Here is a 19,952-nt window from a genome sequence, read left to right as displayed (position 1 = left end):
TCCAACTATGTTACTCGAGTAAATGAGTATCGAATTGAACCAAAAGTAATGGAAATTTTACAACAGAATTATAGAGATTAATATTTTTCTAGCAATGACAAGTTCTCTCAATCTCAAAAAATAACGACTACTACAACTACTCTCAATCTAAAAAAATCATATAAAAATTCACATTTTATTCCTATCTTATAAATTTTCCATCAGTTCAATATTATTGATTTCGGTTGGTTAGCGATAAAATCCACCAGAGAAACGTGATCAATGCTTTCAATAATATTCAACTTTTCTTATTGTACGGTTATAATACAGATGTGAAAATGAGTCGTACAACATAAGTCTCCAGCAGTCCAAATTTTCTGGGAATTCAGTATCTACTGTAGTTGAGATTATGAAAATTCTTCTACACCTTTTCCAACTGTATTTGAGAAAGTATCAATTGTAATTGAGAATAGTCATTTGTATTTGAGAAAACATCAGATGTAAATGAGAATTGAGAAGTCATCAGAAGTCATTGAGAATTTGAGAAGTCATCACTTGTAATTGAGAAAACATTTTCATGCAATAGTGAATTCTATTTGAGAAAGTATCATTTCGATTTGAGAACATACGATTTAAAATCGAGAAGTTGTCAGTTGTAATTGAGAAATGATTTTAAAAAACCAGTACTTCCAGTACTTATATTTTTCATAACTGTACTCATATCAAATAATATGATAATTTAATATTTTAATAAAATGTTTAGTTTTTTAATAAAACATTATTTTCAAGCCCACATTAGGCTTAAAAAACAAATTGAAGAATTTCCCAATTGTTTGATCAAGAGATTCAATTGATTGATGATGAAGTCCAATTGCGCTGTAAACATATTATAGAGAATTTGATCTCTATCAAGTGCAATGTTTCACAAAATGTTTGGAGACATAAGTCGCGTTGCCAATGTGCCAAAGAAGATAATTTTGAATAAAATTTAGAATTTAGAAATAGGCCGGCACATCTATAAAATACCTGAGTCTATACCTAATTCATGCAGGTGAACGGGCTAGAGTCAAGAAAACTTCAATTAATCTTGCCATGCCTGATTTAATAGGTTTATACTATAGAATAACACTACACTTTGAAATAATTAAACAAAAAATACAAACAGCTTCAATAACATTGGCAACTAAAATCGAACAACAGAAACAACAATTTCATGTTACTTTGTTGACATTCTTCATCTGATTCGGGGGCGCATTACTATCCCCGTTTAGATAGCAATACGTCACAAAACCAAACAATATCAGTCATCAAATAACAAATAATTAACTTCAACATAAAATTACTCAAGAAAGAAAAGCCCGTTGAACCCAAGTTTCGTCGATAGTAACCCATATAACCCATTTCAATAATTTTGAATCCCCACTTTTGATTGACATTCTCGAATGAACCTTTGTTTCACTACACTGCACTTTCGTTGGTTTGTACGTTGCTTTATCGTCGGGGTTACAGTACCTTGTTTTTGGCGGTGAGCTTTTACCGGTTGAATTTGGCTTGACGGCGACGTCCTCTTACGTCCCTAGACCTGTCGTCTGAACGGGTGTCTTGAAGCGGTGTTACATAAAGTTGCGGAACCAAAGGGGTGGTAGTACAAGAAGTTGGTTTGGGAACACACATGAACCGCTGTAAATAAATGTATTACAGCATTAATTTCTAACTCTTCCTACAATTCATCAAAAGCTAAAACAGGAGTTATCTATTGATTACAATTAATTAAATTCTTTCATTCTTTGAATCCTCATTTTATATAGATTTTTATCTTTAAACTACTGATTCTTTTTATCAGAATTAATGGATCTTTCTTCACAAATAATTCAAATTGAAATGATGCTAACTTATATGATATTTTTCGTTTGGTTTGCGAAATCAAATATAATTTTTCATATAGTAGCTCGGCTAGTATTGTTGGAAACTTGTGCGCCAGCCAACATTTATTTTATTTATTATTTATGAACTATAGGCCGCAATCCAAGTGTAAATAACGGGCATTCGCCCAAAACTGCTCAGAACCTTAATTAAAAATGAACATTCCAGAGTTTATGATTTGATTTACCTACAAATACAAGTCCAAAAACTAGTATCAACTGAAATTATGAATTTATCACCTAATAAAACAAGACACTTTATAACACAATAAAAGAAAAAAATATTGAAAATTTCACTTTAAGGAAAGATAATGTTTGCCTTATAAGATTCATTTTGTGCTTAGGTTTTTACCTTTAATTAAATAAAATTAGTAGACACATAGAAAATAATTTAAATTGTATTAAAATTTGAACATTCATTAATATTAATTTCCTGGAGAAGAAAAACTTTCTTCTTCATCTATTAAGATTTCTATCATAAAAAATTTACTAAATCATTCAAAAGCCTTAATGACATAAGAAAACAGAGTCTGAAAAATATAAATTAAAAATGTCATAACTCAATATGAAAAATTCTTAAAAGTTTCATTCCAATTTAAAGGCTATCTTCCTGACTTTCAGCAATACTCTACGATAATATATCTCCAGAAACAATAACTCAAACGTAACGTAACTGAAAGCTTTCTATACTTCTGTAGAAAAAAAAATTATAATTATCTTCCATCACTAATAAAATCAAAAGGATTATTCTCAATCAATATTATTAACTTGAAAAATAACAGGCTTTGTTGATAAAATCTTTTGATTGAAGTTTCACTTAATTAATTTCCCTAAATTATATTTTAACCTTAGTTTACGTACCTTAGCGGTTATTTGAAGAAACAATTATTCGTACATGATGAGAAACACAATTAAACCTTTCAGGACATGGCACTACTAGTAATTTAAACATTAATAAAAAATAAAACTAGCTCCCACATTAACTACTGAAATAAACTTATAAACCTGCCCAAAAAGGGGGAAACATAGTGACTACATCTTTACTCTCGTAGTGCTCCTAGCAAAGTGTCCTCCGGAACGTAATCTGGTCTCTCGACTGGGGAATCCCCACTACTGTATTTAGAAACAGGTCTCCTATTGGGCGAATGGAATCAATTTGACCAATCGTCGCGTGGCTTCTACAGCCTTTGGACCAAATAGTAACTGCAAAATCGGTAGTTTGTTATAATTTCAATGCTTGCTGTTTTCCAACTTATCGCATTTTATGTCGCGACAAGAAGGCTAAGTTTTAGAGATAATTCCATAATCTACATTCCTCGACGACTCGGAGCCACAATTTTTAAATATCTATCATGGGAAACTCGAAGTCATGGCCGTTCATAATAGAGAGAGAAAATAATTTATTTCGCTAACTCACTTACAATAATGGCTCTAGTCTATTGCGTATTAAATTTACTATTATAACTTGGGAAAAGGCCTGAATTAAAGAGAGTGCCCGGCACACCAATTCATACATAGAAATAATTTTCATCAATCATTCGTGAACAGTAGGCTACAGGGGAAACACTTCCACCATTGAAAATATTTATTTCCCGCCATGCAAAGACTATGGTAGTAATTGGAATACTGTGTACGTACAGTATCCTTTCCTGTTCAAATTAAACCTGCACTGTAGGCTACAGAAGAGTCACGACATGTCAATTGGAGAATTTTCCCATTTTCAATTGATATCTCCTCATTTACATTTGACGCTTTCTCAAATACAATATTCACTACTCTCAATTACATGTGATGACTCCCCAATAATACAATTTATTGACTATTCTCATCCACATCTGACATTCACTCAATTTCAAGTGACTATTCTCAAATACAATTGATACTTTCTCAAATTAACTTGATACTTTCTGAAATAAAATTGGAAAAGGTGTAGTATAGGAGATCAATATAATATTGAATACAGTATGTGGCATACCTTGTGCCTTCTGAAGCCTGCTGGGTCATGTCTAGCTGGGAAGCGGAATGCACAGCAATGACAGGAGTATGTTAGGTAGACGTCTTTCAGCGACTGCACAAACAAAAATTTCATCTCACTAATTTGATTTCTTCCAAATCTTCGCTATTCTTCTTCTATAAATTGTTATATTTGATACTAATTTACAGGGCTCTTACAAATTCAGCAGTGTACTGAAATGAAGAGCTTTTCTCAAATTGAAATTGGCTGTTTTCCAGAGTCATTAATTTCTCTATTCATCACAATATCCCTCAGGAATATTGGTGTAGGCAATATGTGAATGTGCGTTGAATTTATGAGTAAATATTCGGTTCCACCAAGCAGGGTAATTTTAACATCCATACATTTCAGCATGTTCAAATCAGGTACGATTCACAATGAGTGCACCGGAATACCTATACTGCATGATCTCTATAGAAATAGTATTTACTAGATAATTCCTGTGCACACTTGAAAATCGTACGCGGCTTGGTGAAACCGGGCATAGGACTTTTCTATCATCTTTCCTATATTTTATCAACATTGGATATTTTTTATCAACATTGGATTGGATCAGAATTCATATAGAATTCTGCAGGTTTTTAGTTGATCTAGCAAACATCAATTTTCATATTCTTCTCGGTCCTTATTGTAAGATAGAATATTTTATAATAGAAGCAGATAAAAGGGTCTTGAAATAACAAGCATGCAGCTATTTTTTCAGGAATGGATGTTGAAAGATTAAGAAACAATGGAGTCAGGGTGAGAAACTTGAAAATAGATGGAGGAATATTAAAATAATGTGAACTTATCGATGGAAATCGATTAGAATTTTTTCATAAAAAATTATTTGAACAATAAATACTGATAAATTATAAAATTATGGCTGAGATCAACGAATGAGCAACAACTCATTCCTTGAACGATTCGAGTTTAGTAATATAAGTAATTATAGAACAAATTGAAGTTCATAATATTATAATTATTATAATAGGTACGTTGAAATTTGATTAGAAAGGCCTTGTTTGTCAAGCGATTTACTAATTCCATGAATAAAGGATATTTGAATATTCTGATAAGGATATTTAAAAATATAAGGACATAAGGATATTTGATATTTGAATATTGAATGAAGATAATCCAAAAGATCACGCGAAAAATCATCACATTTTCCTTCTCAAGTCATTCATTCATCAAAAACAAAATGTAAATGTAGATGCTTGTAAATTAGGCAAAAACTTTTACTCAAAAAGATGAGGATTGTTTAGTGCATTATCAGTTTTTCTTTTCTCTCAGAATATTCCAATAATTTAAAAGAAGACTGCTTGTTTCCGGATGGAGTAGATTCTCCATAAAATTCCATTACATCATGTTGAACCGAAGATATTTTTGTTGATTTCGTTCCAGGATGATTTTATTGCGATGCGAGGAACGGGTTAGACGTATGGAATGGGTGTGAATGGAACCTACTCTTTAAAAAGAATTCACGGAACTTGAAGTTTTCAAATTTTTACTGTCTTATTACTGCATTCATTTTTGTTCATAATTTTACTTCATTTAAACTGTTATGACATCTTCAACAAATTTGGAATCGAGTTAACAAGAGTGGGTGAAGGTTATCGTTTGTGGGCTATAGATACAGATGTATTATACCGGTGATACAGATACTCCAGTATTTTGGTGTACCGGTTGTAATTTGGTGAACAGTATGATTGAAACATTAATTATGAACAATTAAATCACGAAATAGCAGTCAAATGGCAGTCATATTTGACTGGTATGTCGTAATTTAATTGTTCGATTATTAACAAGCAGCTCGTAATGGAAACAAACATTGAAGAGTATTGAAACATTGTCGGTTTAGAAAAACATTTCAAGAGAAAAGTATAGGATTGGAGGGATGGCCTAATAAGGGTAGAAACATGGTGGAGCTTAGAAAGTACCTCAGCTTAAAGATTGAAAGTGTTGAAAATGATAAACGTATCTTGATCGGTCAGCAATATCTGCGCCACCATTTAAAATTTAAATACTGTCCATTCTTAACAATACTCTCAAGCTACCTTCGTTACTCCAATATGTGCATCACCATTCAAAATTTGAAAACTGCACATTCTTTACAATACTGTCAACCTTGAAGCTATACCTTCGCCCTTCGCCGTTCATCACTTACAAGGCCTTCCCATCGTATGCTTTTCTCTTGAAATTATTTCCGGAACCGACAATTTAATTGCTATCGGTGCTGACTAACATCGAACACAACACAAAGACACATGTATCTATTGGCATTATCGCTTCTTACGTCGAAGCTATAGACGGATGGAAAAACCTTGAGCGAGGTGGTACCTTGCAGCCTGAGTTCATCCAGGCCACGCAGTCCCAAAGTCGGCAGGAAAGTGATGGCCGTTTCCGACAAGTCGCTGCGGCAAGCATAACACACCAACAAAACTCTTCAAATTACTGCACCATTTGTCATGCATATAGGGTTTCAGAATGATATGACATAAATTTCCGTATTAATATAGACAAAGATAAGAGTAGCCTACTCAAGGGACAATTCCCAGTCTATTGACTGCGGTGAAGACCTAAAAACCTGAAACTAAAACTGAAACTAATGGATGAAGGCGGATTCCCACATATCTTAACTAATATTTATGTATGGCTATTATGATATTATGCCCATTATACTACTGTGTCAGGTACAGTGAGAATATTATTTCTATAAGTCCTAATAGAACTATTCATACTTCCTAGGCCGGGCTGAGTTGGAATAGTCTCATTACAGGTCATGGGAATAATATTTTCACTGTACGGTACCGGTCGCTGACTCTGATACTGATATTTATGAATGCGACCTGAACTGACTTCTTCAGGATAACAAAAAATATTTCTGTTGACACAAGCAGTTTTGGGTTGAGCCTGTTTTTCTCTCCATTGAGATAGAGTAGGATCTATCTAAATTATAGTAACTTGTATGTATAGTAACTAATTGAATATGTAAGACTCATAACTTATATAATATATTATGTAATAATGTTATAACTCATAATAAACCATAGAACCACGTATAATTCATGATATTTGTGATTTATGCGTATTAATAAATAGATGAATTGATATCATATTTGACTATTAGTTTTAGTTAAAATTTAGAAACATGATACATTTTTTGAGAATCTTATTTCCTCGTCTCGATTATTTCTCCACTTGTTCATTATTCAGTGAATTCTTTATAAGATTGAAAATCAGATATCAGTAAATCAAATCTTCACTTTTACTCTCCATCCAGGTGGAAGTTTCAATATTTATTTATGTTTCATTCTTAAAGCCAAGAACGAGTTTCTTAAGTGATAATCTAAATTTCAGAATCAAAATAACAAATCGACAGGTTTCTAGTAGCAAAGTTATGTTCCAATATTGACATCACATAGTTTCTACACTTGTAAAGTAAAGCTTAATAACTGAATCAATAATGGTATGATTTATGGTAAGAAGAGGGAAATTGGAAAATGTTCAATAATTATTGGTGAAATTTTCGTTAGAAATTAATTTGATTAATGAGAATCTGATATTGACTTCTTATCGAATAAGAAAGAAATTTTCCTTCACATTTATATCGTTTGTATAGTAGACGATATGTCGTTAGTCCTATATGGAATATAGCCTATCTATAACTCACAAAAAAAAGACTTATTTTTGTCGCTAAAATTCTCTATCTCGACAACTACCTATACTCACAGTTTGCGAAGGCTGTTCAATCCAGAAAATGAATCTTCACTCAATATATGCAGGTTTCGGTTCCCTTTTAAACTTCTGAAAAATGGATACGAAATTTGAATAAGATGGAGAACTCTAGACTCTACGCATCTGAATCTGAACTCATGGATCTGAGTGTTAAGAATTCACAACCGCCAGGAACTGTTTATAGCCCAGTCAAGGAAAGGTTATAGAGGGAAAAGTTGGGAAGACAATTTTTGACCCCACAGTCGCAATGAGAATTTCACCCCCTACATTGAAGCTGTTATAACAATGAGAAGAAAACTTGGACTAGTGGAATAATACATCATTTCAAAGAGAATTCAATGCTCTACGAACCTACGATAAGCATGCATTTGTATGATGCATTGTTGGAGAGGTATAAGCCCTTAAAGAGGAAATCATTGCATAAAAACCTGTTATTTTAACAATTACACACCTTCAAGAGCGAATATCTCGGGAACTGTTGGGAATATCACAAAATTGCATTGAACAAAAAGCTTAGAGAATTTATCAAGCTTCATTTTTAAACAGTTAGTTATGTCGGTTGAACGCATTGTCCTCAAGATATGAGCGTGGAAGTAAAACGCTGTAAAATGCAACTTTTAAACCACCCTCATCCCCTTAGCACATGAGTTAGAAATGGGGAATTTTCATATGTTCTCCTCCTAACTAGTCTCAACAAAGCTGCAAAGTCGAAAATTTTGTTTAAACATTCCCTCCAAATTCCTTTGTCAATTGGTCTATTGTTGCAAAAATGGAGATTTCACACTCAACACTAAAGCTGCTCCAAAAGGTGTAGGGAAATTCGTAAAAGTGTAAAAGTATACATCAAATTGAAGAGAATTCGATGATTTATAAGCTCATTATCAACATGGATTTTTTCCATCGATTTTTGAAAAGTTATAAGAGAAAAAATAAAAATAAATTTGTGGCAAACATGTCTTTTTCAAAATTATCACACTTTCAAGATCATATCTCGAAAACCAGAAGAGATATGAAGAAAGTTGTGGAATGAATATTGTAGAAAATTATGTAAGCTTTAATTTGTTATGTGACAGTCAAGTCCTCAGGATACATAGTTTTCGAGTTTTATGCGAGAAACCAAAAAACCACCCCCACTCTTCAACACAAGGGTGGGGACTTTTGATATATTTACCTCCTTACTACCCTTAACAGAACTGTTGGGTCAAAAATCGTCTTCCCAACTTTTCCCTCTATACCCTTTTTCGAGCATTCATTGCCTGGACTATTATTATATCCTACTTCCCTAAGAAGTTCAATGAATTTTAGAGTTATTCAAAGATTCCCTCTAATTGCATGTAAAATATTGGATTTTTATTTATTTTGAACAGTTGAAAAAGAGCAAAGTGGAAACATAATTTCACACTTTTCGTAATTACGTGTCATGAACCTGTAGGATGTAGAATACAACTAGATCTGTTCAAGGTTTGAAGTATTGAAATTATTATAGAACATAATTAATGTATCTTTTTCATTCAACATAGTTAATCCAAAGTATTACCATAAAGTAAAGATACGGTTTAATCTGTATTATTTGTCTCTGGTATTACACTATGATATGAATATTTTAAATGCCTTCTCAGCCTCAATTTCTTATCTGTGAGAAGTACAAAGTTTTTTCTAAAAGAAAAAATGAATTCTTCTTCTTCACATGTTGAATGAACTCTTATTTAAATGGAAGGACGTTATTTTGTCAAAACCACAAATTAATTGAAACAATTTAAGATACTAGTTCGGTTTTGAAACCATTATCAGTCTTTAGTAGACTGAAATCTAAAACATTGATCAGCAATTTGGGTGGGGGTGAAAACCTGCGATTGGCCAATAGCTGTTGATCAATGGAGGTTGAGCTGTATTGTCATTGGCCGAGACTAGACACACGCCCAAAAAATCCAAATATGACCATATAAGAATCAACAACTAGCGTGTCTAGCCTTGGCCAATGACAGTACAGCTCAACCTTCATTGGTCAACAGCTAATGGCCAATCGTTGAGCTTAACTCACCCTTTATGTTCTGAAAATTCTCATTTTCACTTGTCCACATACATTTCTCGAATAGTTTTCGATGAATAAGAGAATGATCTTATTATTATCTACACTATTCATCAATTTCGCATGCTTGTTTTAAATCGACCTATATAATTATTTATCATCTGTTCATGCATTTATGTTGCAGTTACAAATTTGAAAAGTACTTGATAACAAACAAAGAGAATTCATTGAGAACTTACAAAGTAGCTATAGTGCTGTTGTGGAAAGCAAACGCTTCGATTTCCTCTATCTGATTATAATTCAATGACCTGCAAAAATAAATATTACACAGTTTTTTTTTGAGAATTAAAGGTTTATACAGAAAAGTTTCGCCACCTGCAAACATAAATATTACACAATATGTTTTTGCTTACAAAGTAGCTATAGTGCTGTTGTGGAAAGCAAACGCTTCGATTTCCTCTATTTGATTATAACTCAATGACTTGCAAAATAAATATTACTCAATTTTTTTCAGAATTATTTGTTTATAAAGACAAATTTCGCCACCTACAAACATAAATATTACAAAATATTTTTTTCAGAATTGAATGTTTATACAGTAACATTTCTTCAGTTGTCATTTTAAAAAAAATCACATTGCTGACCACCCAAAATTTGATTTGGAGACCCCCCCCCCTAAAGATTTTCAGAACGATGTTGATTGAGAATGAGCTGTTTGAGAGAGTTAGCCAATCAGAGGACAATAAATTCTGATCGGCCGACAATCGGGAAGTGTGAAAAGGGCCATTCAATCTTATAAAATAAAACAAACTTCAACCATAAAATTAGTCGTATTCAGTGTCTTTCCTTGTACTTTACAATGTCAACTCCCGATAATAGTGGAATAAATTACTTGAATTATAGTTACAATATTGAACGAGTAGATATCAGTTTGTTCATCAGAAGAGGCTTTTTCTAGGGCTAGATTAAATTGATTAGCTGAATTTTTCCATGATAGTATCGAACGAGGATCCAAATAAGGTTCGAATCTCTCAAGATCCATTCCCTCCTTATTTCTCACGTATCTCACAAGACAAGATAAGCAAAGGCTTTTCCAGTACATTATTACTCGAAAAGATAAGGATTGTTCAGTACATTATTAGTTTTTCTTCCCTCTCAGGATACGCCAATGATTTACAAGAAGACTGCTTGTTTCCGGATAGATAGATTCTCCTCCAAATTACATCATACAACCGACGATATTTTTGTTGATTTCGTTCCAGGACGATATTACGATGCGAGGAACGGATGAGACCTCATCTCATTTGTTATGAAATTCAATATTTGGACGAACGCAAATTGCATCGACATTGTTTCGATTCGCATCTCTGAAAAACAATACAGTGAAGCGAATCTAATCACGTTCTTTCGAACTGTCTCACTTCAAAAGTCTTTCTCAACAGTCAATACTTTTATAACAGTTCGTGCTTTTGACTGCGTGATCGATTCATTCCGAAGTTGTTTTGGTCGGTTCCAAAAATGCTTTCAAACGTTACATGGAAAACAAAAGACAATCTTTCCACTGTGCCTGTGTATGTCAAAAATTTCAGATACTTTATCATACTTCAGTAAAAGTTTACATATAGAATTAATTCACTTGAAAACTCCACTGTAGTGGGGTCACATCAGTACGAAAAGGAAATGAGAATTTATCTACATTCCAAAAAACGAGATCTGTAAAACTTCATCATTTAATAACTTCATCACATTCAATGATTTTACTCACAAGCATGATAACTTGAAGCAGAAATTTCCGATAGTGATTGATTTTCAGCTTTTCCTGACGATGATAGAAGAGAAGGAGGCATGATAAGCAATCGCATGTCTTGTAAATGGATTACAAAATCGTTCTATTATCTATCATTATTATCATGGATATTCAATTTATTTATAAATATTATTATGGATGACGAAGAACTCCTGGATGGAATAAGAATGACTTGTCAAAGATTATAAGTCTGGCTGACCTGGAATTTCATGCCACTTCAAAACTCTTAGGCTAGGCACACACCAGTTAGTCAAGACAAGACAAGACATGATCAGACACAATACTCCACATAGTTGCTTAGGACACAACACACACCGATTAGTCATTGCAATTAGACATGTCTTCATAAGCAACCACTATGTGATGTATTGTGACTAAACGTGTCTGATCATGTCTTGTCTTGTCTTGACTAACTTGTGTGCGCCTAGCCTAATTCTTCATTAATTTTCAAGCTAAACTTTTATTTCAACCAAGGTATTTGACCAATCTTGGCATTTGTATTTCTTGAGCTACGGTACTTCCACTTTCTTTTGTACTTGCTTTTTTGATATCGAGCTATTTATAAAGCTGCGTACCTACACACTTACGTGCTACGAACATACACATTTCACTTTTCATCTGCTGTTTTTATCAGCTATCTCTCTGTTTTCTGTACAAATACAGATATAGTAGTATAAATATTAATTTAATGTGCGTGTTCGTGGCGCATAAGTCTGTACGCACCAATAGATGAATAATTACGATGAATAATTTTATAGAGAAATAAATGAATTGTAAGATTTGTTGACTGGGGGAGATGGATGTTAGTCGTCTATATCTTCCAAGTAGATTTATGCTATTTTACACTATTAATTAAGTTTTTAGACATTTTTACTTGTATCACACTGGGAGAAATGAGAATATTTATTGTGTTGCACTCACACCAAATGCAACTGATGTTTTGATTCGAGGTCACGAAGGGCAGGAATCTGTTGCAGGCCAGTGTTTGTGCAGCGACTGTTGAACAAATAAACATATATTTTCATAATTAAGTTTAAATTACCATGAATAATCTGTGTTTATTACAACATTTTCTCACTGATATCTAGTTACGGAATGTAAATTTGCTTATATTTTCCGTGGATGTCAACCAGCATAAAATTCATAAAGATTGGAAACACGTGTTTGTTATAGCTTTTTCAATTACATCCAGTTATTGGGAACTAGCTTATTACATTTTTTGTGAATGTTAACCAACGTAAAATTCATAAACCTATACAGTAAAATGTCAGGGACTAAGTGACTTCCATCACACAACAAATCTAGCAGATTTATTCCATATTATATAATAATAAAAATAATCTTCAATCCAGCATGAGCAACTTTTTTGTATTTTATTTGAACATTGACTGTTTATTTTCTTGTTTGGGGCTACTTGTATTTACATAAAAATCGAACTACCCTTTACAATATTCATTTTTTTTCAAAATGAATAAAATGTAGTGTTACGGCTATGAAACTATTTTCAAATGGATAATTAGGCATTGTAGCCTATTCATTCATATAGCAGCTCTTGTTCTCTATGAATCGATTTGTACAGCTCTGTCGGATATCCCATCCTGTCTAATATCTAGTCTCATTGATCATCCCACATCCCAGAAACATTTTCAACTCAAAGTTTATTTTAATTAATGTATTTTGGCTGTCATTTGAATATGTAATGTCTTTTTATTCTGATCATCCAATCATAAGGGAGTAAATATATGACGTTCTTCTCAAGAGATCAAATAATAATTTATTTCCTATTCAGCTCATCGATACTCATCGAACAATAAACAGAAGTTGAGTTTCGATGCATCTGAAATTCAATAAGTTTGAAATACATCAATTGTTCCCCGAATTTATGTCCGCTAGATTCATGACCCAATTTTGGTGAACAGCGGAATCTTCCTTCAGCTAACAAAGCGATGCCTCAATGAACGTCATTTGTTATTCTGATGACAGGAATATAGAACGTCCAGTCAAGAACGGGAAATTTGTCATAAAGCACTGTCCACTTGCCGCCGTACAGTAGATATGTTTGCAAAATGGCTGGCAGTCAAATCTACTTTGATCATAAGAGCTCTCATTTTGATATGTTATCCATTGAACTGATCTCATGGAATATATTCAGATTCATAAGTGAAATAGATATGTTATCTCCTATTCGTGTTTTAAAAAGCTGAAAATCAACATTTTAACATTTGATTCAATATCATACAAATGGATAACTTATTGAATAAATTTACTTATCAAATAAATTAATTGATAACTGTCAAATAATATTGATGTTATTAGTAATAAACATTCCAAAAAATTACATCAATAATATTTCAAATGCAATCAGGGCTGGATTCCCCAGTAAACCCAGTAGGACCATATGGATGCAAGATCCCAGAGGGGGCACGACCAGAGAGAGAGAGAGAGAGAGAGTGAGTGTGTGTGTGAGAGAGAGAGTGAGAGAGAAAACCCACTAGAAATTCTGGGAGAACTATTTTATAACATCCCAGATAGCAATACTTTACTAAGTTTTCATCAAGTCATTTGTAATAATTGATGATTGTCAACGTTAAACTTTGAAAAATAGACAGGCATTTAGTATCAATTCAGAAATTTCTTGCAGAGAATATGATGAATTGTTCCAGAAACACAAAGATAAATTGGTGAAAAGATACTCTCAGCCATGCCTTCCAGCTGAACCTATGTTTCGAATTTCAACTTTCCAGTCCAGTTTATAGTTCAGTCGTTCTTGGAATAAATAAATAAATTTTTCATTGTATTCTTATCGTTGAATACACTTCTCAGGGTAAAAACACATGAAATTGATGTAGAATTAGTAGTTCACGCCATCAAAATCAAAATCTGTCTGATTGGTCAATTGGTTGATCAGTCGCCATTTTACCTTCAAAACTCGCTACCAATTGGAAACAAGCAGCTTGAGAATGGCACATGAAAGTCATTGTCCAATGAGGCTTCTCGTTGAATCATCTCATCGTTATTATTGTAGATTTTTAGACAAACATTGTGTGAGGTAAGTACTTAATACCAATAACTGGTACTAATAACTATTGAGAAAGAAAGATGATTTTCCTACTTATTTGATCCCAGCCCCAGCAGGTATCAGAGAATTGTTCAGAAACCTGAATTTATGTCTGTTATGTTCTCCTCTCTTAAATCTCGCGAACATTGAATGTTAAAAACGCCAAAAATGTGTTTGTGAGTTGACGTTCATGAATGGAGACTGCTAGCTTTGAAGGAGCAATAATGTCAAAACTAAAAGACTCAAGTGTCACGAACAGTGGCTCCACTTGAGAGCTATTTCGAAGTGACTTCACTAGGAAAATTGAAAATGGCAAAGAAGCCTGACAGCTTCTCCACGAGAAATGAACTGTAATAGAAAGAGATTACAGCGAATGAGAAGTTTGAGATTCATTGGCTTTTCGGGCGTGAGGCACGTTTCAATTCTGGCTGTTTCTGTTTGTTGACAATAGTAATTGAAAATGGGTGACATTTATCAATTCTGTCTCATTTGAATTCATTTCAGTCAACTCTTGAAAGGATATGGAAACGATATACTTCATTCCACTCTAAATGAAAGGTCTACTGGGGAAATTGACACAACAATTTATGAATTTGTTTACTTCTGTTTGGTGAAAATTGTTCAAAATCTTGTACATCTACGTTTAAAAGAAATGGGAAAAATTTTTATATGCTCACAGTTGTTCGAAGACTTTAAAAAAATGAGAATTCGATCATAACATTTTATAAGAATGAAAACATATACTACAATATTTTATTCCTGAATGAACAAGTTTTGATGGAAAGACAAAATTGCTTTTGTTCCAGATACAGATAAAATATAGTGTTGCTGGCAAGATCAAAAAATGAAATACATTATTTTCAATTCAATTAATCATGATTCCGAACGGCTTGGTATTCAATATTTTAATCTCCCTTTCCAGCTTTTGAATGTATCAAATATCCTACTGCATACAAACTATGCGAGTTGACTTTTATCTTAAACATTCAACTTGATTAACGATTGAGTTATAATCTTGTACATCATAAAACATAGATAGAATTAAGATAGTATGCTTACAATATCCTCAATCTGGGAAGATGAGTTTGGAAAACAGCATCAGATATAATCGTCAACAACGGAGCTGAATGGATATCTCTGAAACAATGAAATAAAACAATCGGGCTTGTATTCATCGCGTCACAATATTTCAGATCTCAAACAAAAAGTGTATTCAAACTCTAAATATTGATATAGAATGATTAGATTGTCTGCCAAAATGTATCTCTCAGTTTGGAATATACGGTTACATGTTCTCATTTTGTTTGCTATTCGTTAATCTCTATTACAAATTTATCAATTACATAGTGAAGCTTTCGAGTATGTCGCAACGTCATAAGATTTAACCAGGAAAATACACTACGGTAATTGATGATTTTCCCAATAGTCATTCATAAACAAATCATATTCAGTTTTCATTTGGTTCTATTTCTTATGACTAACATGAATTTTTCTTGATGTCCCAAGCTCCAAGGGAATTCTGGGGATGTAATCAGCCAAATTTGATGAACTTTCAGAGTTATTGAAAGTTCCATTCAATAGTCTGAAGCATTGAAGGAGCTCACAAAGCATTCCTGACAAAGTTCACGAATCCACCTGAAAACTCATTAGTGTGCCTCTCACACAACGCTCTTTTGATTACAGTGAAGTTCTTACTAGAATATCCAAATATCTTAATAATTTCTAGATCCCAAGTTCCGAATCACGAATTTACATGCGAGTTTGACTTCCACGGCTTTTGATGTTTTGTAGCATCTCCTTAAACTTCTAACTTTCATTACAACACTGTCTCGATGAAAGCTCATCCACTCTCTACTTTACTAATGAATATAGCATGGTGACTGCAGCTTGAGGGTGACGTTTTGTTGATAATCATAACCTTCTTCAATCAGAGCTGAAATTATACAGGCTCATGTTTATGCCTCTTGAATGAAAACGACTTGATATTGCCAAACGACTTATTCATTGAAACAATTTGAGATACTATACTCGGTTGTTACAGCATCATCTATCTCTAGTAAACTTGAAGAGAAGTTTTGTGAGCAGTATTAGTATTACATTCCTTGAGTAGCAGTATTGTGTGTGATGAAGCCTCACCATTGGTCTCTAGCTGTTGACCAATATGAGAGTCAAGACTAGTCACGGCCAAGTATTCCAAATGTGGTGAGAACAACGAACTAATGATGGGAAATTTAGTAAGTAGAAACAAAAAAGCTCAAAAGGATCCAAGTAAGAATAGAAGAATATAGGTGAGCCTACTTTTGAAAACCAGTGAACTTGAAGCAAGGGAGAAACCAAAGTCAAATTCAGAAGTGAAATATCAAGGAGGTGGGAACTGAACTAGAGACTACTACTCCAAGATAAAACGGAAATAGTGGTTCTGTACTGGCTAGAATGAGTCTAGAATGAGTCATTCAAACTAGACATGGGATAGTTTCTCAATGGGCGGTGTGGATAAAAACGAGTACGAGTAAGTAAAGTGTAAGTAAAGTACTTACAAGTAAAGTGTAACGAGTATTTAAACTCCAAGTAAACCGATGTGAATAAAGCGTCGAGTTTACTTGTGACCATGTACTCGCCAACCCGAGGGTTTACTAGGAAGTATTTACTCGCGAGACAACTGAATTCACAAGAAAGGCAAGTAAATACTTGTAGCGCCACACAGACTACTACGCATCATTCCTGTTGTAGCTTGTCCTGTTTTCGCCGCTAAACGCCGATTGCACGTGAGTGCAATCTATAGCACCAATGACAGTCGGAATGCGAAATTTTGAAGCCTAATCTGCCTTGGCCTGATCCATATCTTCCTTCAATAGTGCGTGGAAATTCAATCCAATCTTCAGACTTCGACACAATTTTATCCAATACACTTGAAATGTTCTGCTGACGGTACTTCTTTCAACCCCCATGTCGTTGGCAACACTACTTTGGAATCCATGATCACTAAGATATCTTCAGAAAAATTTCCATCTTTTTCCTTGCATTTAATCCTCCACCACTTGCATCAGTGTTTTCATCAAGAAAGTACGAAGTGCGAAAATCTACGTTTTCGCTCTCAAACCGTTATAGTCCCTTAGATAGATCGGGACTTATATCACGCCGGTCTCTATAACGTTTCACACCATGCAGGTTCATAAATGCAGCCATCTGTCGTGTACAAGTACGACTGCAAGACTGGGATTAGGTTGACTTGCAAATGGACGAGTATTTACTTGCTACAGAAGTATATTCACACCAAAATTGGAATTTTTCGGGGGTTTACTAGCCTCTCAAGTATTTACTCGCGAGTAAGAGTAAATACTTGTTCTATTCACTTCAATTCTGGCGTTTACTTGTCATTCAAGTATTTACTTGTCCTACTCGTTTTTATTCACAGCGTCCATTATCATAGTTATTTCCATTGCTTCTAAAATCTTCTACTTCTAGTCATTTGCTGTTGTTTAAGAGTTCTCATGACCATATTTGGAATACTTGGGTGTGTCTAGCATCGGCCAATGACAGTAGAGCTTAACCCTCATTGGTCATGGCAGATGTCCAATCTTAGGGCTTCATCCACACTGTATAATTATTTGTACTCTGATGTGCAATGTTCAAGCTTCCAGTCTAGCCTACTAGAGATTGATAATAGTGTAACAACCGAAACTGGTATCTTAAATTGTTATGATAAAGACTAATTGATATCTACTACATCACCTGCACACAGTGGCGAATTCTCCAAGCATGCCTTACAATTCAACAGGTAATTAGAGAGAATATAATTGTCAAGAATATATATAAGAGCTTGGTTTATGTTTAATATTGTGATCGTAATAATTGATTAATGTAAGTAATTGAATGCCAATAATACACGTATTATTTTACTCGTATTTGACATGTGAAGCCTTCACAAATCAACAACACAGAAAGTCATATCTGTCCACTATGGTACTCTTAAGTTTTTCATCACATTTCATGCATTTTTTTAAATAATATTATTCATCCTTAATTAATCTGATTGAGCTACTTCAGATAAATGGGCGCTATTATCCATTATATAAGGTGCATCATTATTTATCAGTTGAGTATCTTACCGATTGAAAATTCAAACAAATCTATCATCAGTATTACGATATATGTTATCAACTCTATATTGACAAATACTGATCTACTTCAGATGAATGGGCGATATTCTCCATTATATAAGGTGCATCATTATTCAACAGTTGAGTATCTTACCGATTGAAAATTCAAACAAATCTATCATCAGTGGGCCTATTACGATATAAATGTTATCAACTCTATATTGACAAATACAGTAGTTGTATATAGTAGATCGGTGAAAACGTCAAAGGAAATTAAATTCTCATACTTTGATCATTCACAAAAAGTGATCATTGGATATGTGTGAGCTTGGCATGTATGAGAGAGTGTGGGTGGCTGAGTTACCATGCATGGATTAACCAGTGTTGAAGAGTGTTGGGGTGAAGTGAAGCAAGGTGTCTGTCTATTCACTCTTGCGATGTTCATTGATTCGCTTGGTTTCATCCGCTTTGATCACAATACCCAACCAGATCGGATGTATAAACCAACTGTTGCTAGTAGGAAGTTGCTTCTAGATGGTTTGAATGAAGCATGTTGTAGAATTGCCGTTTCGTGTAAATAGGACTGGACCATAGAATAACTATTCTATGGCTGGACAGAATGATTACATGTTTGTTATCAATTTTGAAATGTAGAAAGAATTGACTCATAGATCTCGATTCCAACGATTCCAGATTGGATTGATCTGATCGCATACAGCAACAGATCTCGGACGTATGCAAAAAGACGGAGGAAAATCCCTCCGCAGGTGTACGAATGTTACAACGCACAAAGATGTCCGTCAATCTGTAGCCTATTTATTATGTCGGCTCACGTCTCCATGTAGAGGTCTTATTTATTTTTCTCTTCGTCTGTCTGTTTCTGTTTGCGTTCACCTAGGCTATAACTATTCCAATGAGAAGAACTAGAGACTTTAAAATGACGCATTGAATCCAAAATATCGTGATTCAAGACAGTTGAGTGTATGACACAATTTCAAATGTATTAAATCAATATCACCTTTACTCACAATACTCACAGCTCCCAGCACCAATTCACAATTATTCACCAAACATCAATCACACTCTTAAGATGCAGTGAAATATGCATATAAGCGTTTTAAATTATACTTATTTATAATTTATTCTATTATTTATAGATGGAGAGAATCAAAGCCTAATGTTCAGTTTCAGAACATAAATACTGTAAGTCAATCTATCCATTTGGAAATATGTATGTGAATCCATTTGATTCAAATTAATAATATCAGACCTCCCATTGATGGAAATTTCTCGATATTGTTTTATTTGATTCCGTTCTGTAAC

General features: G+C 33.7%; 1 protein-coding gene across 1 annotated transcript in view; it reads right to left on the bottom strand.

The window, feature by feature from the left end:
- Positions 1-19,952, bottom strand: part of LOC111049725 (lutropin-choriogonadotropic hormone receptor) — a 68,990-nt gene that overhangs the window by 24,365 nt on the left and 24,673 nt on the right. The window contains 6 exon segments of the mRNA XM_039427064.1: positions 3,877-3,969; positions 6,194-6,311; positions 7,630-7,704; positions 9,904-9,972; positions 12,393-12,467; positions 15,589-15,666. Coding sequence (XP_039282998.1) covers positions 3,877-3,969; positions 6,194-6,311; positions 7,630-7,704; positions 9,904-9,972; positions 12,393-12,467; positions 15,589-15,666 — 508 coding nt within the window.

Source organism: Nilaparvata lugens, chromosome 4 (assembly GCF_014356525.2).
Source record: "Nilaparvata lugens isolate BPH chromosome 4, ASM1435652v1, whole genome shotgun sequence".
NCBI classification, from domain to species: Eukaryota; Metazoa; Arthropoda; class Insecta; order Hemiptera; family Delphacidae; genus Nilaparvata; species Nilaparvata lugens.
Note: the sequence above shows the minus strand (reverse complement) of the source record. Positions and strands in the feature narration are given on the sequence as shown.